We start from the raw sequence: 27,001 nt of genomic DNA on the forward strand, positions 1-27,001 counted from the left end.
GACCTCCATTAACTCTTTCACCACATGAGGACACATCAAAATGATGGCCATCTATGAACCAGGACGCAGGCTCTCACCAAACATGGAATCTGTCAACAACTTGATCTTGGACTTTCAACCTCCAGAACAGTAAGAAATATATTTGTTTGCAAGCCACCCAGTTTATGGTATTCTGTTATAGCAGCCTCAACAGACTAAGACAGGACAAAACCGGATATTATCACATTTTCTTTATTTGCATCAGTGCGGTTAATATTGTTGATGGGTCTTTATTGGGGACTATGGTGCCATATGGCTTGACCATCACCAACCTTCCTCCTAAGCCCCAGATCTGACATCCCTGCAGCCTCTTGGATGACCTCCTCCAGAAGTCTCTCATACCTGAACTGCCATACATGACCATGACCATACATGCCCGAAGGCCTCAGTCTGTCCCCCAAACCTTCTCCTTCTCCCTGGTGTTCATCTCAAGGACAACCTCTTCATCCCTCAGTCTGCATGCAGACCCCTGGACCTTTTTGTTGGAGCAGGGGTTTTGTTTCTGCCTTTCAGTCTTTTCCTTTCTCGAGAGCACATTTTCCTTACAAGAACTGTCTTTCCTCACACATAATCAGGAGATTAGGGTAAAACTGTCCTCAGCTCCAGGGGTAGGCTCAATTGGCTTTAACTTCTGGCAGTGTGAGTAGTAAAATGGTGAGCTCAGGACCCATCTCTGTCTAATGAGAGTGACTGATAGGCCTTGCTTGGGAATGTTGGACTACAGCCCCTTCTCTTTCTGAACAATAACATATGTGGACCTTGGACTGTAAAGGGGGCTGGCCTGAGATTAGAGACTACACTAAGAGGAGGGAAGGTCAGGAAAAGCTACAGGGAGATGGAGCCAGAACCCTACAGACATTGACGACTTCTGGATCAAACCATACCTGAAGCCTATATTTAATATTACCATTTCTGAGGTAGGCCATTTAAGTGAAATTTTTGCTACTTGCAACTAAAACAAAAATCCTAACCTCTCCAGAGTCCCCTCCTTAAGCTAGACACTAGATAGGTATTGAAATTCAAAATATTTAATGATTGGTACTAAACCTGGGCACCGAACAATCAGAATGTACTCCAGGCCACAGCCATGGGTCTGGGTCATGGAAGACTTTGCTGGACTGTGGGGAGGTTGGGGGCAGCCTGGGGAGGGGTGGGGTTGGCAGGCACACAGAGAAGATGCTATTTACCAGACGGCACAGAAGAATTTTGATTTTAATGACCTATAGGACTATGTGGTACAAACTAACTGAACATGAGCCCTTACAAGGGCCCACAGCTGGTTCTGATACGAGGATTTAGGTCTGAAGGAGAAGTGAAAATCAAAGCAAAACAAAACCAAAAAAGCCTGGGATGGGTGATAATTGGATATCCAAGATGGCCCAGGAAGTGAGGGGAGTGCACAGGTCGGGGTTGAGGCAGGCAAAGGGCTCAGGTAATAGACTGCTTCTCCGAGGGTTCCTCAGGGATCTACTGGTTCCCCTCCACCACTTTGGAGCTGACGCTGGAGCCGATGCTGGAGCTGGCCCTGGATTTGGTCCCAGATGTCCCGGTGAAGATTCTAGAAGAGGACTTGTAGGTGTAGTAGGACTCTGATGTGATGATGTTGTTGATCTTCCAGCGGAGGATGTTGCAGGCCTTGACCATCGGGGTCAGCAGGAGGCAAAAGATGATGTAGAGGCTCACCAGGCCAATAAACACAATGAATGACACCTGCAGACACCACATGACAGACATGAGGTGGGGGCAGCCTGAGCCCCATTCTCCTAACAGCGCAGCTCCTGGGCAGCCACTCACCATGAGGATGAAGAGGGCCCGCTCGGCACTGAGTGGGAGGCCATGGATATGCAACAGGAAGATGAGCTGGTGGTCACAGTATGTGCTCTTGTCCACACCTCTTGGGGGGGGGGGGGTTTCAGCATTGGGGGAGGGGTTGGGCACCCCACAGGAAGCCCCAACTCTACCTTGGCCACATGCTTGGCTCACCTGTTGCTCACCAACACCTTAAAGAAGAACTCGGGGGCAAAGATGCTGTGGGGAATGGTGTCATGGCAGGGGGAGTTCTCCAGACACAGCCACCTGGGGACACAAGTTCAGGCAACATGCTACAGATCCTGCCTAGCACGTGCCAACCTCTGATCCCTCCTTCCAGCCCACCCACTCTAGGTGAGCACCAACGAGATGTAATCTTACCCCTTCCCCTGATTCTCTCCTTCATTCATTCATCCAGTAAGGCTGACTCCATGTCTACCATGTGATGGGCTGTTCACTCATTCATGACCTCCCGCCTTAACATCGCCATCTGCCAATTCCTCCATTACAATGCAATCCTCTAGATTACAGAGTGTGTATCTATCATGTCCCAACTCATCATTTTTTCCTTGCTGCCTTCATTCCTTCATCCCACAAATATACCTTGAGTACCTGCTAGGCACAAAGTCATATCTCCATTCGTTTATGCTTTCCTTTATTCACTTATTCAGTAAGTTAGGTTGACTACTGACTTGGTGCAAGTTGGTTGCTCCATTCATTCATTCACTTCCTTCATTTGCTCATGGTATCATTTTCTTACTTTCACTGAATCAAAAATAGTTAATGAGCCTCTGTATTTTAATTTGTTCCTCCATTGTTTTATTCATTCATCATGACCTCCATTCAAATGTCAATAAATGCCTACCATGAATGAATGAATTCCTTCATTTTCTCATTCAACAAATACTATGTTTAGTCTATCAGGACCTGGACCTATAAGGGAGATAGACCCCACAAGAGAGAGGGACAGCCCAGAGGGGCAGGTTGGGATGGGGGAAGTACAAGCAGAGAGGTGAGGGTTAGAAGGGGCAAAGCACAGGAGGACATGGGAACCAATGTCCCATTTAGAATGGCAGAAAAGTCTCCCTGGATGAAGGGACCTAAGCCTGAAGAAAGAGGAAGAGGGACCAGCCCTGCAGACAAAGAGTCACCCCATTTGAAGGACACGAAGGCAGTCAGTCTGGCTTGAAAATCAAGAGGTCTCCTAGAGAGAGAAGGGACAACAGCTCAGACAGACCATGAGGACAGGTGGGGGATAAAGGGACCAGCCATCAGGCCATGCACTCACTCGATGCCCAAACTCTGGTGGGTCATGATGTTGAAGGCTGAGTCGTTTGTGGTCGTTGTGTTCTTGGTGGTCCAGATGAGGCTGTTAGTTCTGTACAGGACCATGTAACCTCAGTGGGGTGCGGGACAGGGGCAGGGGGGTGGTGGTCCTACTGCTGCAGGTGTAGAGAGAGGCCAGCAGTATGAACAGAGGAGGGAAGGGGCAGGAGGAGACTTAGGAGGGTGGGGCAAGCATTTGTGCCCTCCTAGGAGCCTTGAGATGCCAGGTGAGTGGTGCCTGCAGCCAAGGTGAGGGCTGTGGCTGGGAAGCAAGAGAAACCTTTCGAGGAAAGAGGGCAGATGTGGGCGGGATCCCACAAACATTACTTGTCCAAGGGGCTGTTGAAGCGGTAAATCTCTTCCTCGCTGTATTCAATGAGAGTGTCCATCGTGGGCCCACCGCCTACCACCTTGAACACGTAGCTGCCAGGTACAGAGGTGCACGTGGACTGGCTTCAGAGTCCAGAGTCCGGCATCACCTCTACCACCCACTCCCATCCTCCCCTGCCAACTCCCATCGGTCCGTGGCTTGGCCCCGTCTTTACCTGCCCTGAAAACTGCCCGACTCTCCTGTCACCAAGTCTTGGATCAAGAAGAAAGGGTAGAAGGCTGTGGGATTGAAGGGAGGCCAGGAGGAGAATAAGCTTGGCCCCAGAAGTGGAGGGTGGAGAGGAGAGGAAGGAGAGATGAGAAGACCAAGGGGGAGGGGCAGAGGATAAGTGAGGAAGTGAGTGGGCAGTGAGGGAAGGCAGGGGCAGTGGTGGGGGCAGAGGACCGCGAACGAATGGGGTGAGGGGCTGGACACGCACTATCACGGAAGAGGAAGCAGGGCATCTCGGGGTCAACATGCACGCAGTCAAAGTAGTGTTTGTTCTGTAGACGGTTGTACTCCACCGTGTAGGTGATGTCGAAGGCCAGGCGCTTGCCTGGGGGACAGCCGATGAGCAATGGAATCATCAAGTTGCCCTAAGTGGGAGGAGAAAAGCCTTGCACTGGGGGGCGGGGCGGGGCAGACACGCCTCCTCCCACACACCCCACCACTTCCGGCCAGACTCACCGGCCAGCTGCTGTATAATTATTAGCATTGAAACAATACTCTAAAACTGCAAAATATTTATGTCGTTCTTACTGCGTGCAAGGCACTGGGTGATGTTCTAAGTGCTTCAAACTCAAATTTAACCCTCAAAAAAAAAAAAAAAAAAAACAGGCCTTGTATGGTAGAGACTATTCACATCTCCATGGCAGATGGCAAGAGTAAAGCACAGGGAGGTCAAGCCATCTGTTAATTATCTATTTTTTAAAGATTTTATTTATTTATTTGACAGAGATCACAAATGGGCAGAGAGGCAGGCAAAGAGAAAGAGGGGGAAGCAGGCTCCCAGGGGAGCAAAGAGCCGGATGCGGGGCTCCATCCCAGGACCCCAGAATTATGACCTGAGCTGAAAGCAGAGGCTTTAACCCACTGAGCCACCCAGGTACCCGCCTCATCTGTTAATTATCTAAAGCCACACCTGAAATGGATAGAGCTGGAATTGGAGCTGAGAGGTTGGCCTCTGGGAAAAGACACAACATCACTAACACCTATTGGTATCGGACTGCACAGGGCTCAGGTTGGGCCTGAATTCTCAAATAATAGATTGGGGAGGAGCCTGGGTTATAGAAGGAAAGTGAAGCTGAGATGGGGGTCAGAGGTAAGGGAATTCCCATGACACGGTCTTCAAAATGAACAGCCTCTTGCCCACTTCAGGGGTAGGGTCCAAAGGTTTCATTTGTCAAAGGGACACGGACATCCAGAGACTGTGGCACAGCCAATGGTGAATGTGGACAGGCGTTGGTGGTCATAGATTAAGCACCCCCTGTGCTAGGCCTGACACCTGTCAGCCACTCACTCACTGGGAGGTCCAAAGGGCATCTCAGATTGTCTATCCACAACTCATCTTGGTTCATGGCACCCTCATCCCTCCATGTCCAGGCTAAAAGCCTCATCCTGGAAACCTCTCTCTCTCTCTCTCTCTCTCTCTCTCACCCACAGCCAGTCCATCTTGACATCCTGTTGTCTCTAAAACAACTTCAAAACAGAGCCACTCTCTCCCTAACCTCCTCAACTTTTTTGTGCCCCCCCCCCCCCCCCCCTTGTCTTGCCTAACCTTGTGTCCTCCCTGGTCTCCCTGTTCCCGCCCCTCCCCCCAGTCTGTCTCCTGCATGCAGCCTGGGAGAGCCTGAGTCCCTCCTCAACTCCTGGGGCAGCGTGGCCCACTAGACTTCATGTGATCTGCCCCCTTATTTCATCTCATCTCTCTCCACTTTCCTCTGGGCATGTGCATGTGGGTGCACACACACACACAGACACACACGATGACAAGTTTCCCTTCCATTCCCATTCCCCGAATGTCCTGCCTTTCCTCCATCTCAGGGCAGCAATCTACCATAAGGACTTGCTTACTTATTTTCCCAGTTTCTTCATGCAAATGAAATCCAACATGAATATACGTTCTCAGTCTCCTTCCTGCTAATGTTTTATACATACTTTTTTAAAAGATTTTATTTATTTATTTGACAGAGAAAGAGATCACAAGTAGGCCGAGAGGCTGACAGAGAGAGCAGGGAGCAAACAGGCTCCCTGCGGAGCAGAGAGCCCGATGCGGAGCTCCATCCCAGGACCCTGGGACCATGACCTGAACTGAAGGCAGAGGCTTTAACCCACTGAGCCACCCAGGTGCCCCTATACATACTCTTCTGTATCCAGTTTTCTTCTCTTTAGAATAAAATATGCTTTGGTGGTGTCTGAGCAGTGCATTCAGTTAAGCACCTGACTCTCGGTTTCAGCTCAGATCTCATCTCGGGGGCATGGGATTAAGTCCTGCATCAGGCTCCATGCTCAGTGTGGAGTCTGCTTGAGTTTCTCTCTCTGCCTCCCTGGCCCCTACTCATGCGCTCGCTCGCTCTCTCTCTTAAATAAATAAATCTTAAAAACAAAATAAAATACACTTTGGGGACTATTCCACATCTGTATGTGGAGATCTTTTTCCCCCTTTTTTACAACTGCATAGTCTTCTGTTGCGTGGATGGACCGAAATGTGTTTAACCAATCCCTTATTACCCAGATTGAGGTTGTTCCCAACCTTTTGCTGTAACAGAGTGTTGCAGATTAGACTCTTTGGATCAAAAATAAGGATATTAACTTTGACCTTCTGGGGCTATCATAAAGAGGAAAATACTGCATATCACCAAGGCCAGCAGGAAATACTTAGTGGATGCTGAGTCAGACACTCCTTCCGCCTCTCCTCCTCCCCACAAGGCTTTGGGGGCTATTACAACCCCCGCCCCTTTTTTTTTCTTTTACTGTCCTGGGTCATACCAAGCCAGGAGGGAGGACACTGCAAATGGGTGGCCAAGAAAGGGGGTGAGAACAAGGCACCTCGGTCAGGTCCCTCCTTTACCACTTATTAGCTCCTTGGGTTACTCTGAGCAGATGTCTGCACCTCTCTGAGCTTCAGGGTCTGCCTCTGTGCAAAAGGGGTATTGCATGGGTAAGCAAGCAAAGAATGAAGGACCCACTGGAGTGAACAAAGCACTTGTGAGGGCAAATGAAGCGCAACATGTGAAAGAAGGGCCCAGCTGGCCCACGTGACTTCCTTTGGGCCGGCTGGGAACAAAAAGGCCTGTGTCGCAGATGCTTTACTCCCATGCAGAAAAATATTAGAAGGAACATACAAGCCTGAGTGCAATGTATGCAACCACAAAGGCAGCCCTTTCTGCAAACATGAATGGATGAAAGGGGTGAGTGAGTGGGTCGGTGGGTGAATGAGCGAAAAGGAATTAGGAAGGCACTAGTGAGATTTCCAGGGGGAGCACTTAGAACCAGCTCCGATGAGGCTCAATCCAATCCCCTCCCTCCCACCACTGTTCCCGATACCCCGAGGTCCAATACTTGCATGTGGAGTCCCCGATGTGTGTTCTGGAAGCAGTGCCCGACCGCGCCCACCACCTGTGGGTCGAAGCAGGTGATGGTGGTGGGCCCCGTAGGTTCTGTCTTTCCCCTCCTCCCGCATCCCTTCCCCTCCAGGCTTGGACTGAACCTTGACCAACACGGACGTCTTCATGAGGTGATGTCCACTAAGGCCCTGATCAAAGCAAGACCTTTTATCACGGAGCGTAACCTGGGGTTGGAGGCAGAAATGAAGGCGTCAACAGACCTGCCTGAGGACCCGGGGGACAGTTCTAACGGTGTCCTGCCCCGGGAGCTCCGCCCCCACTTCGACACCCCCTCTCCGCTTTATCTCACCCAGAAAAGCACCGAGTTGCGATTAATGAGGACCTTCTGGTCTACCACCACCTCGATGCAATCCGCATCGGCCAGCACCACGCCCAGATCCACTTTGCTGCGCAGCTCTAAAGTGGTGAGCACTATAAGCACAGGGAGAGGTTAGGGCCGCGCCCCCAGACCCCGCCCCCTAGCGTCGCAGACAATTCCCAGGCCGCAGCCCCCGCCCCGCCCCGGGGACTCCGCTCCAGCGTCGCCCACAGACCGCGCTCCGGCTGGAACTCTAACGAGTGTCCGCGGACGGTCACGAAGATGGAGAAGCCGTAGCTGGTGCCTTTGTCCAGGTAGATGCGCTCGGGCAGCTCGTGCTCGGCCTTGAGGTCGTAGATCTTCTCGTAGCTGGCCATGTCAATGTACACGTTACTCGCGCTCTGCAAGTTGCTAGCCAGATAGAAGTAGTAATCCTGGCGGATGGGATGCGGGGCAGTCAGAGCCGAAGCGGGGAACGGGAGGAGTGTCCTGACGCTGCCGCTCCCCCGGCCCCCACCCCTCTCCACGCACCTGGTCCACTTTCTTGTTCTTCCACCAGCGCCAGGTGGAGTCGTGCACCGGGTCCGCGTAAGGCTGCGGGGATTGCGGGCACCGTGAGCTGGGGGCGGGGGTGGGGTGGGAGGGGGTGCAGAGGCGGCCCCAGGCAGGTGGCGTGCCCAGCTCCTGACCCAAAGCCAAAGCTACCAGACCCTGGCCCGTCCCCGAGCCCTACTTCCAGCTCAACAGCCACCCTCCCAAAGCCATCTCTCCAAAGCCCTGCTCGTCCGCTCCCCCGGCCCCCTCTTTAGCTTCACACTCTCCCAGACGGCTCCGCTCAGTTCCACCCTCTACGGGGATTCTCGAGGTACTTGGGCCTTGCTTTCTAGGCCTCCTCAGTCCCAGATCAGACCCGGCGCCCGCCAGGCTCCCACCTTGTGGTACTTGGAGTGCAGAAAAAGCAGGTAGTAGACGAGGCCCTGGTAGACGGCGAGCGAGTTCTGGTCGTGGAAGCCTGAGGGCTCCAGCACGCGGGGCGGGCGTGCCCGGTAGCGCTCCTGGCGAGTATAGATCTGCGGGTTGGGCAGGTCGCGCAAGCGCATTACGGTGAAGGGGCAGAAGTCGGTGAAGGACAGCGTCAGGTGGTTCCTGGGCCGGCGAAGTTGGGCGGGGGACACGGAGGCTGACTCTTCCGCGCCAGGCGCACCGCGGACCTACCCCCACCCACCAGGTCTTCCTCCCACCTCTGCGCTGCTGACTCTCCAAATCTAGTGCAGCCCTGACCTTCCTCCTCAGCCTCAGCCCCTGGTGCCCATGCACAATTTCTCCTGAACGTCCCTGGGTCCCTCAGACCGGAGTTCTGGACCTCATCCAAGACACTCACCTCCCAAACCAACTTCTTACGCCTTCTCCCACCTCCCCTTTCTCCCTGCTCCCTCTCCCAGCTGCCCCCCCCCCCCCCCCCCCCCCCCCCCCCACCCCCCGCGCAAGGCGATTCCGCAGGTGACCAGAAGGATCATTATTGAACGCGGTAACATCTGGCCATGGAATCCCTTCTCTTAGTCCCATCGTGGCTCCCCAGCACCCTCAGGATGAAGTCCAAGTTCCTCCCTACGATCACCAGGCTCCCCTTGTCCACCCTGCCTCCAGCACAGCACTCTGTCTGCACTGTACCTTTCTCTCAGTCTTGAACACCCAATCTCCTTTCCTTCTCAAGGCCTTTGCTCATGTGGCTCCCCCTGGCCAGAACCGCTCATCTTTTCATGTGGCTAATCCCTCCTCCCCCTTCAGCCCACAGAGTCTCCTGCACCTCTTCCTCTTTGAAGCTCTCCCTGATTGCACCCACCTTCCCGTCTCCATCTGGCCCCTCCTCTGAGCTTCTAGGGGCCCTAAGCTGCCCCACCACAGCCCTAAGGTTGTCCTTGGGGATGACTCGCTCTCCCTCCAGGAAGAGGTGGTTCATGTGGGCAGCACCTAGGCCCCCTGACTACCACTGCTGCCCGGGATCTCACCCCCGTTGCTCCAAGAGGTAGTGACTGCCCGGCTGCTGGTACATCAGGAGCTGCTCCACAGGCACAAGCCTCTTGACAAGCCGGCCCTGCCCATCATTCATGAGATACACCAGCTGCAGGGGAGGCAGGCGCAGGTAAGCTGCGCTCAGGCAGCCTCCCTGTGACCCTCCCAACCCTACCCCGCCCCCACAGGCACCTGGTACAGTTGGTGGTCTTCGTAGAAGAGGGTGACCATGGTCTCAATGTGGGTGTAGAAAGAGGACTGTTGCATCACCTGTAGGCTGACATGCACCTCCCAGGCTTTGGATGGGAATAGCCTGTACATCCGGTAGCTGCCCTCCAGGAGGTACCAGATCTGGGTGTGCGACAGCCAAATGTGTGTGTGTGTGAGGGCCATGGGGACCTCTGACCCACCTCTCCCTTTACCCAGTGTGATGGCCCCATTCCTTCAGGTGAGGTTGAGGCTGGAGAGCTCACTCCCAACCAGTGCCAGGTGAGCTCACACACCTTCTCTCTATGACGCCATTTCTCCTCCCCAGAGCCCGACCACCTCTACTTCCAGCCCCAGCTCACCACGATAAATGTTTTCCGTGTTCCAGTTGGCTTGAGTGGTTATTACTTGAAACTAAAGCATCCCTAATAGGTACACCCCTCCAGGTTCCCAGGGGCGAGCCCTGTCTTCTCACTCTTTGCACTCTCCGGGGTTCTCACCCTTCCCTTGGCCTCAGTTTCCCATCTCTGCAAGGATGCCCACCCCACCACACATTTGACTCTAGAATTTAGCCCCTTCTGAGGCTCAGCCTGGAGGATTTCGTGCAACCCCTCCTCCATGTGGCCTCCTCTATGATGCCCTCCCTGACGCCACACTTACACACACACACACACACACACATACTGAACTAGAAATTCAGCAGCACCCCATTTCTGAAGTTCCATAGGTTCTGTCTTCCTCCCTGCAGCCCCAGCTACTCTGAACTGTTTTAGGACTGGGACCCTGTGAGAACAAGGTCCAGGGCTGACTCAGTCACCACTGAAACCCCAGCACTGGGTCAAGTATACAGTAAGTGCTCAGTGTTATGAAGTGAACCACATGCTCTGGAAATCGGGTCATGACTGAGTCTTTCACTCTGGTGAAAGACTGGGCGGGGGGGGAATGACTTTCTCTTTGAGTTGTAGGGTTCTCAGCTATAAATGGAGCTTCTGCTGCCCTTCTCTGGGATCCCTGAGGGCATTTCCTTCTCTGAACCCCTTTACCCTGACAGGGGGAGAAGGGGAGACCCCTGGGGTTTAGGGAGAGGAGCAGGGCAGCCCACCTCCTCCGTCTCTGTGACAATAGCTGTTTCTCCATGGAACGAGTTGACCAGGTACTTAATGGACTGATCCTTGGGGAAATCCGCCAGGTAGATGAAGTTTTCATTGTTGTAGCTGCAAGGGCAGAGATGGGAGCGAGGGACACCCAGGCGAGGTTCCTGCAGGGTATCTGTTTCCCCCAGCTCCGGGCCTAACGGGACCCAAGACCCATTTACTCAGCTCTCTGCTAGCCTGGTAAGAACATACCAGGAAGCCTGGGTGACCAGTCCCCTCCAGACAGGAGCATGTGGCCAATGCAGCACTTTGCCAATAGTCCACGAAGCAGTCCCAGGGGCCCCTAAGTTCCTGAGGGGTGCAGAGTGTCCTGACCTCTCCCCCAACAATGCCCTTTGCATAGGTTGGGTCCTTACACTGGGCTTCATTTAAGAAAGGCCTCCCAGAGAATCCGGGGTGGCTCAGTCGTTAAGCGTCTGCCTTAAGCTTGGGTCATGATACCAGGGTCCTGGGATAGAGCCCCGAATCGGGCTCCCTGCTCAGTAGGAAGCCTGCTTCTCCCTCTCCCACTCCCCCTGCTTGTGTTCCTTCTCTCGCTGTGTCTCTGTCAAATAAATAAATATCTCTAAAAAAAAATTACTTAAAAAAAGTTCTCCCAGAGCTTTAAAATCTCAGCTTCCCCATCCCACCCCTGATCACCGTGGCCCATGTTTTCCCATCAAAATTCTCATAACTTCTGGAAATGGGCAATCTCTGCAAATCTGATGACTTCAGAAAGGGTCCCCACCCTGATGGGCCCAGGAGAGGTAGCATAGGCCCTGCACCATACCTCTGCAGGAGGAAGTTGCCCCAGATGAACAGCAGGTTGTTATACGGGTTGTAGAACATGCCCTTGGGTACCATTGTGAAGTTGGTGTAAGACTCTGTTCCTAGGATCATCAGAAACTCCAGGCCTCGAGCTGGCCAGGACAGAGGCAGAGTGGACACAGCAGTGAGGGAATGGTCCTCTGGACCCCTCCCGGCCCTCATCCACCTCTGAGGCCCCCTCTGTCTTCCCTTCCTACCATCAGGGATGAATTCCGGGATGGTGTAGAGGATCACCAGGTTATCACTGACTATAGCCGGAGAGAACACAGTAAAATCTTCTGAGGCTCTGAGCTTTCAAAATCTGAAACTGGGCAAGTCACCACCTTCCCAAGCCCTCCAAAAAAACTTTCCCTCCAATGGCTTCTCATTTGGGCCTGTTGGCCCTTAGGGTTTCTTTATGTGAATATGTTAAGGCACAAGATTTGCCTCCTCTGACTTCTTGGCTGGGGAGTACAGTCCACAGCCTATACAACTGTACAGGGCAGCCCTATTCTCTTCAGGTAAAATAAAATACAATACAATACCCTTATTGTGAGCCACAAGGCCCTTCCAGATTTGGCTTCTGCTCACCTCTCCCATCTCCCTCCCTCCCCATTCCCTCTCTGTTCCAGGCATATTTTTTCTTGTTTCTCCACCCCACCAAGCCCATTCTCCACCACTACCTCTTACCCAGGAGTGGTGTGAACAATATTTCCGTCCCCCTGTCTGCTTAGTACAGATCCCGCCAGACAGGCACAAAGTTCATAATCTAGGCTCCTGCCTCTTCCCACTCAGCAACCGCCCCCCCAGCATCCCAATTACCCAAGTCGTAGCTGACCACCTGGAAATAATTCCTGGTGGTGGGGTCTTGGAGCTCCACCAGCATCAGGAGAATGTAGTCACCAGCAATGAATACGGCCCAGATTATGGAGCAGTTGAAAACTGGACAGGAAGGGTGAGGTCCAGAGCAGCCCTGGACCCGCCCCTCTCCATGGTCTCTTGTAACTGTCACACCTATCCCTGTGACTCTCCACGCCTCCCAAGACACCACTGTTCCTTCCCATGACTGCTCCCAACCTTCCCTGCTCTCCCACACTCTTGATCCCACCCACCAAAGACCCCTCCGGGAGCTAGGTACCTTGTATCCCTTCGCACACAGACCGATGCTTGGGCAGCACCTGGAAGGACACGTGGCCATCTGCGGAGCACAGCAGGTCCATGTTCAGGCCCTTCCCAGTCCATCTGGCATCCCACCAAGCCAGGTCTCCAATCAACCAGGTGTGGTGCCTGTGCCTCCTGCCCCCTGAGTCATGGACTTCAGGGGGCAAGTCTCACCCCCGACTTGATAGTCACTCACACCTGGCCTACCATCATGGGCCCATCTCTGGTCACAGTAATTTGCTCAGGTCTGGGCACTGACCCAGAATGGGCTCATCAGAGTGTACCCTGGGTTCATGCTAGAATTAATGGGAGAGGCTGCTTTCATCCTTTTGGGGTGACTTAAACTGGTGGGAGATGTGAGCCCCCCAACTTCCTGGGCCATCTTTAACTCCCAGAGGAGTATCTACCTGCAAATGAAGCCAAACCTCAGGGTTCATAATAATAAACCTTTTTAGAGCATCCAATGTGTCCCTAGCACTGTCCTAAGACCTTTACCTAGCCCAACTTACTTAATCTTTCTATCAAGCCAAAGAGGCAGCTACTAGTATTATTATTAACCCCATTTTGCAAATGAGGAAAATGAGACCAAAAAGAGAGGTTAAGTCACCTGTCCAAAGCCACAGGTGACCTGGGTTGGGTGTGTTCAAGCAATCTCTCTCTGCTATAATCACTATACTACACTACCTTGCCAAGAGATACAGAGTCCTAATGATCTACCCTGTGGGCCCCTGGATCCAGCCATGCCTGAAGTAGGACTCCAGTCTTCTCATTTATCAAATCCATAAATATGCCTAAATGACTTTGAATTAGGCTTCTTCCCTTTGAAACCAAGCAAATCATGAAAGATATAAAACACACTGGAGTCCTACTCCTATAAAATGCATAAACCCATCCCCACTCACAGGGACAACCTCCAGCCTGGGGCCCCTCCTGAAGGCACCTGGTGAGGCATGAGAGCCAGCAGTTGGAATTCTCAGAGGCACACAGATATGGAGGGGTCTCTTGGACTGCCAGAGGCCCCTGTCCTTACCTGTGATGGTCCCAAAGTGGACATAACCTTCCCGCTTGCCAGAGGTGAGGGCCATGACGTACTCTGAGCCATTGCTATGGAAATGCACGGGGCACAGGCTCTTGATGCACTCGTTGGCCAGGACACGAACCCAGCTCCCTGTGGGGGCCAGCGTAGAACCTCAGACCTGGGTCTATAGACCTGGGACCTGACCCCCATCCACATTTCCATGGCCTTGATGGCTATTCAGTGTGGGGTCTGAAGGGCCCTGGCATAGGGCCCAGCTGCCTTTGGGAAAATCTCCCTTGCTCATATTCTGTCCATGAGCTAGAGATTGGGCTAACCCCACCTTGTATTCCCCTGGCCAGAGCAGCGGGTTCAACTAGGCATGTAACCAAGCTGGACCAATCAGAGACAGTCCCAAGCTTACAGCTGCTAAAGAATACATGCTCTTCCCTGGGCCCTCAAAAGGATAAAAGCCTGGAGGGGCCGGTCTAAGCTCCAATGAGCTCCTAGATCCAATCGTACCTGAAACCAAATGCTCCTAGGTTTTTCATCTATCTAAGCCCATAACCACCCCTTTCTTTGATGTAAGTCTATTTTTATTTGGTTCCTCTTACTGGCAAATGCCCTAAGTAAGAAATGGACAAAAATGAAGCTGTTGGGAATAAGCCCTAATGAAATGTAGGTTATAATACAAGTTTCTGGGACCCTATAAAATGACATCTCTCATTTATATAGCGGAGGGGGTGGGAAGCTGAGGACCAGGAGGGTTTGGGTATCATTTAAAAGGTGAGCTTGAATCAAAATTTTCTTTTTCCTCCGAGATCAGTCTCCTTCATGGCTTTTCGTCTCCAACTGCTCACCCCTTTCTGTCTGCCTTTGTCTCTGACTCCCATGCCTCTGTCCCACCCTCCAAACTTCTCCTTTGCTATGCATGTCTTCCTCTATCTTCTGATACTGTGTGAGTGTGTGTGTGTGTGTGTGTGTGTGTGCATGCACACATGCCTTTCTGTTTCTCTCTCTCTCTGTGTGCTCCCTCCATTCCCTCTCACGCCTCCCTCTCCTGTCTGCTGGTTCATAGGTCCAGAGGAAAGTCTTCCCCCCACATACAGAGGATAGGGGAAGGCCATGCAGGGTAGGTAGTGATGATCAAGGACCTCGGAAAGTCCCTCCAACCCCCCCACCCACCCATGGAAAAGCCAGTGGGTGGGTTCACTGGGATGCCCTCCCTAGGGCTCCTCCAGACAGGACCCCTTCCCCGAGATGCCAGGGCCCCTCACCACTGCCGTGGTTGCTTTCATGGAGGGTGAGGTAAGTGCCTGTAAAATAGTAGACCAGCTGGTTCTGCCGGATGAAGAGAGTGCTTTCGGTAGCAATGGCGTCATAGATGGTAGCCGTAAAAATTGCCTGAGGGCAGTAGAAGGAGCCTACCCAGCAACTGTCAATGTTCAACTGCAGAGGAGCAGAGTCAGTGAGGTGCGGCTTCACCCGGTTTCAGCCCCCACGTCCAGCCTAGCAGGGAGGCACCTGCTCAGGATGGACACAGGCACCCCAGGGCACCCTCCCCATGCACCGTGAAGTAGGACCTTGTGGCCACACTTCCCCAGCATGGGCCCAGGATGCAGGTGACCCAAGCCAGAGGCAACTAGGCATGCTCCCTTCAGTTTGGCAGTGTGTAACATACTCAACGGTGCATAGCAATCTCGGTTCCCCCAGACCACAGTCAGATCCCAAAGATCTCGTGCTTGGCCCAGCCACCCTATATTACCTGGGACACAACTGGCTGTCAGGCTGCTACTATGTGAACCCACGGACCAATTGCTAACACGGGCGATATCACAGACTAACCACAGGAAAGCACCATCAATGGAGGACTCTTGACTAAAAGAATCTAGATGGAACCAAGCTTCTAGAGCTCAGTACCAGTTTATAGGCAATAACTCTATGGGGTGTTATCCCTGGAACTATGTCCCCCACCTCAATTTATATGTTGAATCCCTAACCCTGCCACTAAGGAGATAATTAAGGTCCACTGAGGTCATAAAGAGGGGCCCCTAATCCCATGGGACTGGTGTCCTTATGAGAGGAGAAAGCGATCTCCGTCTCCCCTCCGGTGAGCACATGGTGAGAAGGTGCTTGCAAGCTGAGGAGAGGCTCCCCATGAACCGACCCTCCTGACACCTTGATCTTGGACTTGTCCAGAACTATGAGACTATACATTTTCGTTTCAGACACACAGTCTGTGGTATTTGGTTACAGCAGCCTGAGCTGACTACCACGTAGGGTCCGAGGAACAAGTTAAGCGGTTCCATGAAGAAGCAAGTGGCTCAGCTCTATAGGACAAAAGGCCTGGTTTCCCCGCGTGCCTGAGAAAAGGTGGTAGATGAGGCAAAGGACGTGGCACGGGGGGGGGGCAGACTTACAGGTGAGAAGAGTATGAAGACACTTAACCAAACGCAACATGTCGATCCTGATTCAAACCAACTTTAAAAGACATTTTTTAGAAGACGCACAGTGGCCCACAGACCCATGAACAGAGGCTCCACATCACTCTTCATCAGGAAAATGCAAATCAAAACCACAAGGAGATACCACCTTACACCCATCAGAATCCTAATGTCAGTAACACAGGAACCAACAAGTGTTGGGGAGGATGTGGAGGAAAAAGAACGCTCTGGGGCGCCTGGCTGGCTCAGTCAGTAGAGCATGCAACTCTTGACCTTGGGGTTGTGAGTTCGAGCCCCATATTGGGTGTAGAGATTACTTAAAAATTAAAAAAATTAAAAGGAACCCTTGTGCACTCGTGGTGGGAATACACACCGGTGCAGCCAGTGTGGAAAACAGTATGGAGGTTCCTCCACAAATTAAAAGTAGAGGGGCGCCTGGGTGGCTCAGTGGGTTAATTAAGCCTCTGCCTTCGGCTCAGGTCATGATCTCAGGGTCCTGGGGTCGAGCCCCGCATTGGGCTCTCTGCTCAGCAAGAAACCTGCTCCCCCCTGCAACCCCCACCTGTCTCTCTGCCTACTTGTGATCTCTGTGAAATAAAGAAATAAAATATCTATTAAAAAAATTAGGGGCACCTGGGTGGCTCAGTGGGTTAAGCTTCTGCCTTCAGCTGAGGTCATGGTCTCAGGTCCCTGCTCAGCAGGGAGCCTGCTTCCCTTCCTCTCTCTCTGCCTACTTGTGATCTCTGCCTGTCAAATATAAAATAAATTTTAAAAATACATAAAAAATTAAAAGTAGAATTACCATATAATCCAGTCATTTCACTACCTGGTATTTCCCCAAAGAATATGAAAACACTAATTTGAAAAGATATACGCACCCCTATGTTTACTGTAGCATTATTCACAATAGCCAAGATATGGAAGCAACCCAAGTATCCAATGATGAATGGATAAGGAAGATGTGGTTTACACACACAATGGAATTTTACTGAGCTACAAAAATGAGATCTTGGCATTTGGAACAACATGGACGGACCTAGAGGGTGTTATGCTCAGTGAAATAAGTTAGAAAAAGACAAATACCATATGATTTCACTTATATGTGGAATCTAAAACAAAACAAAACAAACAAAAAAAAGTGAATAAACAAACGAACAAACAAAAAGCAGAATCAGACTCATAAATACAGAGAATGAACGGATGGTTGTCAGAGGTGAGCGGCTGGAGGACGGGCAAAATGGGCGAAAGGGAGTGGGAGATCCAGGCTTCCAGTTAGGGAATGAATGAGCTGAGGGAATGAAAGGTACAGCTCAGGGAACACAGCCCGTGATACTGCAACAGTGTCGTGATACTGCAACAGTGTCGTATGGGGCAGACAGAAGCCTTGTGGCAAGCTCAGCACAACATACAAGCTTGCCGAGTCACTATATTGTACCTCTGATACCAATCTCACATCATGGTCAACTACATTCCAATAAAAAATTTTCTTTTAATTTTTTACAAATTTTATAAGATTTCATTTATGTCTTTGAAAGAGAGAAAGAGAGATAACAAGCAGGGAAGAGGGCGAAGCAGGCTCCCTGCCAAGCAAGGAGCAGGATGCGGGGCTAGATCCCAGGATCCTGGGATCATGACTGGAGCCGAAGGCAGAGACTTAACAACTGAGCCACCCAGGTGCTCCCCCCCCACAAAAAATTTAAGACTTTTTTAGATAATTGGGGAAAACTGACACTGGCCATGTTAGATGATATGAATGGGTTCTATCTAATTTTGCTGGGTATCATGATGGCCTTGTGGTGTTGTTTTCATAAAGTGCTCATTCTGTGCCTGACTGATGTTAACTTAAACCCAGCTCATGAGGATTCTATGAGGTGAATATAAAGATTATTTGTATTTTCCTGATGGGACAGATGGGGACTCTGAGGCCCGGCTAGGAGAAATGACTTGGTCCAGGGTCACAGGGCCAGGTGGTGGCTGAACCCGGATCTGAAGCCATGGCGTCCTGGCTGCGGTGTTACGTCTTCCCTTCCCGCTATCTGCCTCTCATGGGAGCTGCTGTGTCTTTATAGAGAGTCTTTCCACAGCCCCAGGTACCACCTTATTTTAGAGGCTGAGGCGCAGCCCCCTCCAGGAAGGCCCAAGTTGCCCACCGCTGGCTCTGCCCCACTCACCTCCACGAGAAAGGAGTCCTTGAAGCTGGTGTCAGTCAGCAGAACAGACTTCTCTTCAGGGATGCCCCCCAGGATGAGCACTGGTGCCTGGTCCACAGTGTACCACAGGGGCCTCGACGGGACATTCATGAAGTACCGGGGTATGAGATTGAAGATCTGGCGGGGGGCAAGTGGGGACGGAAGGGGGGCTGCTCAATACTCCCCTCCCATGGCACCATCTCATTTGGGGTAAAAAACCAAAGTCCTCACCTGACCCACGAGGCCACATTCGATTTGTCCCTGTCACCTCTCCGACGCCACCCACCATCGCTCTCCCCCTGGCTCACCCTCTCCCAGCCACGTGGACCTCCTCCCTGCTTCCCAGACTCACTGGACACCTTCTCACCTCTGAGGCTTTGCCCTGGCTGTTGCCTGTGTATGAAATGCTCTTCCTCTAGTATCCACGTGCTTCCCCCCTCTCCTCCTCCCAGACTTTACTCAAACGTCCACCTTCTCCTTATGCCTTTCCTGACCACCCCATTAACTATGCATTCCTTTCCTGTGGCAGGACCCAAGCCCCTTCACCCTGAAATCTCTCCAGAGCTCTTACCCCCCTTCACCTACTCTGGAATTTACTTGATTTCATGTTTATTGTGTGGTATCTGTCTCTGCCACTAGAATGTTGGTTCTGTGTCCATGGGCTCCCTGGCGTGTTCCCATGGTGCCACACTGTGTGCTCAGTTAAGTGCCTGCTAAATGCACCGTGCACAGGCATACTTAGTGTAAGTGCTGAGAAACTGGGGGCAAATGGCTCCGCCCCTTAGGGGCCTCTGTTTTCTCCTCCTGAAAATGGGTTTGTGAGAGCGCCTTCCCACACAGGGTCACTGTGAAGACGGAACGTGGCTGCACACCTAGTACAGCGCTTACCCTGGGGCCTGGCGCAAAGGGAGTGCTCCAGGAATGGGGTCTGCCACTTGTCTGGGAAGTAACTGGGGCCCCAGCCCTCTGGTTTTTACCCACATTTTCTACCATGTTTCTCTGCTGTCTGGGCCCCTCACCTCATTTCCCACAGTGAAGTGGAGGGTGTTGTCTTGCTGTCTCTGCAGGAAGCCGTTGATGTTCACCTGGAACCTGGCAGCAGGCGCGGACGGGCAGAGCGAGGGTTCCGGTTTCCGGGGCTCCTGCCATAGCTCCCAATCACCTCCCCACCCCAGTCCCTCCTTTTCTCTCCTCCTGGCTTCTTGGGGGATCTGGAGATTAGGAAGTCCTTCCCAGAGTCTGCCCCCCTGCCTCGGACTTGGGAAAAGGCACCTTTTTGTGGGAATGAAAGGCCCCAGGCCGTTGCTGCTGACGTCCACGCGCATGAGCACGCTGCCGTTCTTGATGGGCATGGGCGTGTACCAGCTCATGACACACACCTGCTCTGCGGTGCACTGCTGCTCTGCGGGGGGGCAGTGGACGCTGAGGCTGCTGAGGCCCCCCAAGGACGCCCTCTAGGCCACAGGCCATGGGGATCTCCCTGCACCTCCCCATACCTCCTCCCTCTAGGACCCCTCTCTAGGCCATGGACCCTGCTGAGGCCTCCCTGTAGTCCCTTCCGGGTCATAGGGCCCACTGCCTCCCCCAAACTCCCACAACCCCACCAAGCCACGGGCTCCTCTGAGGATGGCAGCCTCCCCCTCTAGGTCATGGACCCTACGGAGGCCCCCAGCAAGCCCCCCACACCCTGGCCAGGCTGTGGCCCCTCCAGGTGCTCCCCCAGGCCCACCTTCGCTGCGGAAGGGGGCTGCCTCCATCTGGATCTGCAGCTGTTCTATCTTCCAGTGATGGAAATTGACTGGGGACTGGAAGGTCACCAGCACCACGGGCTTCAGCCCCGTCAGGTGGCCCTTGCGGACCTGGGCCTCGGAGGACTGAAGGCAAGATGGTCCCACAGGTGTTTACTTAAGAGAGGCTCTGGGTACCCCTGCCTTGAGCCCATCTTTGCAGCCTATCTTCTCAGACTAGGTGGGAGAACAGACTGCACCACAGGAAGGTCAGAGAACATGGTCTAGGCTTGGGGCTGGGGTGGGGACAGGCCAGGCGAGGAGATAGGCAGAAGGGCTAGGGGCCGTGAAGTGAGTCCCAGGAGGCGGTAAGGCCAGCGCCCTTGTCTTCAGACAGAATTTGGACAGAGGAAATGCACAGGGAATGGCAGCTATGGGAAAAGCAAACACGGGCAGGTGGGAATGAACCTGGCACCTAGAGCTGCTGGTAGCCTGTTCCTCACTTCTGGATCCCCAGTCCCACTCTTGAAGCTTCTACCCTCCCTGCAGAAATCTGACTGTCTGCCACCTCCACCCCGTCAGAGGATGGCCAGGTTTTGGAGCCCGAGCCTGTGGGTGACGGTGGGATAGGACAATTACACAGAAAGGAACAGGGAAGGAATGGGAAGAGATAGCCAGGGACAGCCTCCCAGAAATTCCAGGGTCCTGGCTGGCGGGGAGAAAGGAAGGCCGGGCTTACAGTGGAGAAGGAGGGAAGGAGAAGGGTGTACCAGGGGTACGGAACAGCATAAGCAAAGGCTTAGAGGCATCTCCACGAGAAGGCTGTACTCAAGTAGCCTTCCTGGGTACGGGATAAGCCGTGGGACCAGGGAGAGAGATTTAATGGGTTCAACAGCGGGGCCTGGGTGACTCAGTCAGTCGAGCCTCTGCCTTCAGCTCAGGTCATGATCCTGGGGTCAGGGTCCTGCTACAGAGCTCCACATCAGGCTCCCTGCTCAGCGGGGAGTCTCCCTCTCCCTCTTTCTCTCCCCACCTTTGACTCACCTGTGAGTGTGTGTGTGTCTGTGTGTGTGTGTGTCTGTGTGTGTGCGTGTGCGCATGTGCACGCATGTCTCAAATAAATAAATAAAATCTTTAAAAAAAATAATGGGTCCAACCACCTTTGGACAGGCTTTCATCAGCTCAGCCAATTGCATCTGTCCCAGCCTTACTTCTGTGTCTTTCTCTCTTTCTTTCTTTCTTTTTTTTTTTTTTAAGTAGGCTCCATGCCCAGCATAGAGCCCAACATGGGGCTTGAATTCAAAACCCTGAGATCAAATCCTGAGCTGAGACCAAGAGTCAGATGCTTAACTGACAGAGCCACCCAGGCGCCCCTAGGGTTTTTCAACCACAGGGCAGCAGGGCCTCTCCCACTGGAGCAACAGTGGCCCTGGTCCTGTCCACCCTCAACTCCTGCCTAGAGCATCGGCCAGCCTCCTCACTGTCTCCCTGTCCCCACCCTGCCCCCACCCCCTGCCCCCCACCCAGCAGGAGGGAGCTTGGGAACACCTGAGTCAGATTAGGCACCCCTTTGCTCAGAACCTCCTCATGCCTCCATCTTACTCAGAACAGGGACCGTGTCCTCACTTTGCCTGGGGTCACCTCCCTGCCCTGTCCCCTCCCACTGTGCCCTCCCTCAGGGCTCCTAGGACACAGCACCCCCTGTCCTACCTCAGCACCATCGTGCTCCTCGTGCTAGCCTCTCCCCTGGCCTGGGATGTTTTCCCCCAGTCTCCTCCATTGTCCCTTTTCATCATTCAGGTCTCTGCTCAAGCCTCTTCAGAGACCTTCCCCAACCATCCCATAACACCTTCTTTTCTAACATATAACATTTTATTTTCTTCTTTGCACTGATTACTCTTCAGAAATTACTTTATGTGTTCACTTGCTGATTGCATCCCTGATGGCCTGAATCCATAAGAAAAACCCAGCCATGCTGTTAATTATTACATCACCCACGTTGTGTTTAAAAAAAAAAAAAAAAAAAAGGATCTGACTCATTATAGGTGTTGAATGGCCAGATAAAGGTATTATTATCACACTTTTATGGATAAGAAGAGAAGGTTCATGAGGAAAAGTCTCTGCCCGGGGTCACACTCTGTAAACTTCTTGCTACCATTCACTGAGCTCTTTCTATGACCAGACACTGTGCTAAGTGCTTTGCACATATTTAATCATTTTGGGAAGTGGGTATGATTACTACTGAATCCTTGTTAAGGATGAGAAACTTTGATAGAGAAGCCTTAAGAAATTTTCCAGAGAGCACACAGCTACTATGTAGCATAGCTGGGATTTAAACCCAGGCAGCCTAGCCTCAGAGCCCAAAGTATCAATTATCATGCCAACTTCCTCCATGTAAATGTCAGTCAATGGCAGATTCAAACCCAGGTTGGCTGCCTCCAGATCTTCAGTTCTAGACCTCAATACTCTACTGTCATCCAAAAGCTCACCTGAGCCAAAGCAATATTGGAAAAGAAAAACAAAGTCGGAGAACTCAAACTTCCTGATTTGAAAACTTACTGCAAACCCATAGGAATCAAGATTATGTGATACTGTCATATAGGCAGACATATAGAGCAATGGAAGACAATTATACTCAGACGGGCACCTGGGTGGCTCAGTGGGTTAAGCCTCTGCCTTCAGCTCAGGTCATGATCCCAGGGTCCTGGGATCGATCCCTGCATCAGGCTCTCTGCTCTGTGATTCCACACCCCGCCCTGCCTGCCTCTCTGCCTACTTGTGATCTCTGTCTGTCAAATAAATAAATAAATAAATAAATAAATAAATAAAATCTTTTAAAAAAGAACCCACAGAATGTGATGAAATATTTACAAATCATCCATCTGCTATAAGGAAAGCTTACAGGGCAACAATAAAGGGACAACCCAGTTTGGCAAAGGAGTTGAGTAGATATCTCTCCAAAGAAAATAGATAAGTTACCCGTGAGCACATGGTCAGCATCAGGAGTCTTGAGGGAAAAGTAACTCAAAACCACAATGAGATAGATACCACCTCGCACCCACATCTTTCGGCCATCATCAGGAGATGAACAATCGTTGATGAAGATACAGAGAAAGGGGACCCTCACTCAGACATGGCTGATGGGCATGGGAAATGGTGCAACTGCTCTGGAGAGCAATCAGGCAGTTCCTCAGAAGTGCGACAGAGTTAACGTTAGACCCAGCAATTCCATTTGTAGGCATTTCCCTAAGAAAACTGAAAACATGTGTCCACAGAAAAACCTGTACGCACATTTACAACAACATTGTTCATAATAGCCAACAAAGTGGCAATGACCCAAATGTCCATCAATTGGTGCATGGCTAAACAAAATATAGCACATCCTTACAATTAAATATTAATCAGCCAGTAAAAGGGAAACACTGATACACGCTACGACATAGGCGAGCCTTGAAAATGTGCCAAGCGAAAGAAAGCAGGCACAAAAGGCTGCCTATTGGACAACGAACTCCATTTATAATGAAATGTCCAGAATAAGTAAATTCATAGAAACAGAAAGTAGATCAGTGGTCTCCAGAGGCTGAAGGATGGGGTACTGGGTTTCTTTTTAGGGTGATGAATGTGGTCTGTGATTAGCGGTAATGAGTACACAACTTTGTTTTTATACTAAAAAGTATCAAACTGTATACTTTAAATGGTGAATTTTATGATATGTGACTTACATCTCAATCTTTTTTTTTAAAGATTTTATTTATTTATTTGACAGACAGAGATCACAAGTAGGCAGAGAGGCAGAGAGAGAGGAGGAAGCAGGCTCCCTGCTGAGCAGAGAGCCCGATGCAGGGCTTGATCCCAGAACCCTGGGATCATGACCTGAGCTGAAGGCAGAGGCTTTAACCCACTGAGCCACCCAGGCGCCCCCACATCTCAATCTTTTTAAAAGATTTATCTATTTATTTTAGAGAGAAAGAGAGTGAGACAGAGGCGGGAGAGGGGAAGGATAGAGGGAGAGGGAGAGAGAGCCCCAAGCCGACACCGCCCTGAGAGTGGAGCAGAAGTAGGGCTCATGTTCCAAGCCAAAACCAAGAGTCTGATGATCAACCCACTGCACCACCCAGGCACCCCATCTCAATTTTTAATGGCAAAAAAAAAAAAAAAAAGAAAGAAAGAAAGAAAGAAAAAAGCTTGCTTGAGCACCTACTATGTGACTGGTGAGATACTAGGAATCTTCTCATATGCTTAGGGTCCCCAAGATCTGGTGATGTCACCGCTATTAAAATGTGAGCGACTGGGGAAACTGAGGGCCACACAAAATGAGCTCACTCCTGCTGCACTCACTCACCTCTCCATTGCAGGAGTAGTTGATCTTCAGGTAGTATGGGAAGCTCAGGTATTTCTGCAAGAAAAGTTTGGGCAAATGTCCAGAGCCCAGTGGGGTGCAGATCTATGACCTCTCCCGTTCACCTGACCCCGGTTCCCTCACCTCGCCCTGGTCGGTGGGTGCATCCACCAGCGGGCTAAACACACTGTCCAGTGTCGCCACGGGCTGTTGATGGAAGAAACGGTCGCTCACGCCACTCTTGCCTACCGTCTCGAACTTGTTCAGGACAACCTGCCAGGTGCACTCCTGGATATCCTGGAACGCCCACAGCCTCCACGATGCAAATAGTACCGCCAGTAGTGCCCACAGCGCCCGCAGAATTCGGAGTCTCGGCCACGCAGGGCCAGCAGGATACATCGCGGGGCAGCGTGCAACGTGACTCCAACCTGAAGAGGGGGTCAACACCTGCCAGCCAGACTGCGCCCGGGAGCCACCTTCAGACAGCCTACCAAGTTTCGGCGCGTCGCCCAACCCCTGCTTCTCGCCCCAACTCTACTCAGACTTCTGGCCCCACCCTTGCTCTTGCTCTTACTCTTGCTCCTGCTCCTGGCCCCGCCCCTGCACTTGCTCCTGGCCCCGCCCCCGCTCTTGCTCCTGGCCCCGCCCCTGCACTTGCTCCTGGCCCCGCCCCCGCTCTTGCTTCTGGCCCCCGCCTTGCTCTTGCTCCTGGTTCCGCTTCTGCTCCAGATTTCGCCCTTGACCCAAACGCTGCACCTGCTCCTCTTCTGAATCCCGCCTCTAGTTTTACTCCAGGTCCCTCCTCTACTGTTGCTTTTGGACACGCCCCTGCTCCTAGTTTCGCCCCGCCTCCTCACCTCACACCTTAACCTTGCCCCATACTTGTTCTTTGCTCCGCCTCTGCTCTGCATCCCGCCCCTACTCTTCACAGGGTCACCGGTTCTGTTTCCGGCTGTGACTGTGCCCCACTTATTTTCCCCAGACCTGCTATTCTCTCTGATCGTGCACTTGCACTTGCACTTGCACCTGCACCTGGCTCCGCCCCCACTTCTTGTCCCGTCCCCCCAATTCTCTTCGCATCTCCCCTTTCTTCTGGCCCGGGCCCTGCCCTGGCACCGGGTCCTGTATCTAGCCTCCCCCTTCTCGGGTTCCGAAGCCCAGACTTTCTCCACACCCCGCCCCTTTCCCTGTCCCCGCCCCTGTTTCTCGCCTGGAGCAAGCTCCTTGGTCGGTTTCCCTTCCTTGCCCCGCCCCCGTTCCGGGCTTCGTCCCCGTTCTTCGACCCGCCCCTTGTCCATCCGCCTATTCCCCGGGTCTTTGGAGAGCTGTTCTTCTCCAGCCTGCCCCTCACCTCGCCCCCTCGTAGAACCACGCCCATTCTCCTTAGATAACCTCACTTTGCCTCGGGATCTCTCCTCGCCACTGGCTTTCCCCTCGCCCCGCGCCTTCTCCTCGCCCTGCACCTTTTTCTCGTTCCACGCGGGCGCTATCTTGTCGGTAAGCGCCTTCTCGATCCTCACCTTTCCCCCGGGCCGCGACACCTTTTGGCCCCACTCTCCCCTTTCACGACCCTTGTCCATACCCCGGGCCCCTACCGGCTCCACGTACCGCCTCCTGTAGCCCCGCCCCTACTCATCTCCTCGCTTCTTCTCTTAGCCTCTCCCAGCCCGTTGCCCCGCTCTTTCACCGCCCCTTCCCTCCTTTGCTCGGTCCTTCCACTCCCCTCCCCTTCTCTTGCCTCTCCCCTTCTCGCCTCCCCCTCCTCCCTCCCTTTCTCTCCGCCCCCCTCCCCCCGCATCCCTTCCTGGGGTGGACCCAGGCACCTCCCTCTTCTCCCCCGCCCGCGGTACCAGTCGCTTAGTTGAAACCGGTCAACCGTCGCGGCCCGCCCCTCCTGCCCGGTTTCAAAATGGCCGCCCAAGCTTCTGCAATCGATTTCCGCCTTTGCCGGGACCTTCCCGCCTCGTGCTCCTGTCTCCACCGTAACGCGCTTCCCAAGCAGCGCCAGTGACTTAGCAGCGCCTGTGACTTGGCAGCGCGGCGAAAGCGACATCAACACCCTGGCGCCACGGACCTGGAGGGCTAAGGGCGCCGGGGATGAGAGTTTGTGATGGGAAGGTCTTCAGGGAGTTTCTACCGATTGTTCTGGCAGCCCTCACTCGTCCTCTGCCCCCCTTCAAGCTTTTAATTAATTAATTAAAGATTTATTTGAGAGAGAGAGTGTGCGAGCAGGAGGAGCAGTAGAGGCGGAGGGAGAAGCAGGCCCTCACTTGAGCAGGGAGGCCGATGCGGGACTCGATCCTAGGACCCAGGGAGCATGACCTGAGCCAGAGGCAGTTGCTTAACCGACTGAGCCACTCAGGCATCCCCCCATCAGGCTTTTATATTAAAAAAAAAAAAAATCTTGGGACGCCTGGGTGGCTCAGTTGGTTAACAGCTGCCTTCGGCTCAGGTCATGATCCCAGCGTCCTAGGATCGAGTCCCACATCCGCTCCTTG

At 52.6% G+C, this 27,001-nt stretch overlaps 1 protein-coding gene across 10 annotated transcripts; it reads right to left on the bottom strand.

The window, feature by feature from the left end:
* Nucleotides 1-1,232: 1,232 nt before the first annotated feature.
* Nucleotides 1,233-26,292, bottom strand: CATSPERG (cation channel sperm associated auxiliary subunit gamma). Of its 10 annotated transcripts, XM_059383596.1 has the most exons (29): nt 26,024-26,292; nt 24,648-24,931; nt 24,507-24,560; nt 20,167-20,311; nt 19,710-19,839; nt 19,457-19,529; nt 18,420-18,575; nt 15,082-15,253; nt 13,820-13,957; nt 12,767-12,826; nt 12,451-12,570; nt 11,847-11,897; nt 11,612-11,741; nt 10,791-10,902; nt 9,674-9,832; nt 9,478-9,590; nt 8,401-8,614; nt 8,000-8,062; nt 7,704-7,902; nt 7,460-7,581; nt 7,254-7,334; nt 7,106-7,162; nt 3,984-4,140; nt 3,720-3,783; nt 3,502-3,597; nt 3,137-3,226; nt 2,023-2,115; nt 1,834-1,933; nt 1,233-1,749 (listed from the first exon to the last, which is right to left on the bottom strand). In XM_059383596.1, the coding sequence occupies exons 2-29, from the start codon at nt 24,900-24,902 to the stop codon at nt 1,507-1,509; spliced, it is 3,447 nt and encodes a 1,148-aa protein (XP_059239579.1). In that variant the 5' UTR covers nt 24,903-24,931; nt 26,024-26,292; the 3' UTR covers nt 1,233-1,506. The 10 variants fall into 10 exon arrangements, with proteins under 10 accessions (XP_059239579.1, XP_059239581.1, XP_059239578.1 ...); XM_059383598.1 differs by lacking the exon at nt 26,024-26,292 and having other exon boundaries at nt 24,753-25,105; XM_059383595.1 differs by lacking the exon at nt 26,024-26,292 and having other exon boundaries at nt 24,648-25,105.
* Nucleotides 26,293-27,001: the final 709 nt, after the last annotated feature.

Source organism: Mustela nigripes, chromosome 17 (genome assembly GCF_022355385.1).
Source record: "Mustela nigripes isolate SB6536 chromosome 17, MUSNIG.SB6536, whole genome shotgun sequence".
Classification (NCBI taxonomy): domain Eukaryota; kingdom Metazoa; phylum Chordata; class Mammalia; order Carnivora; family Mustelidae; genus Mustela; species Mustela nigripes.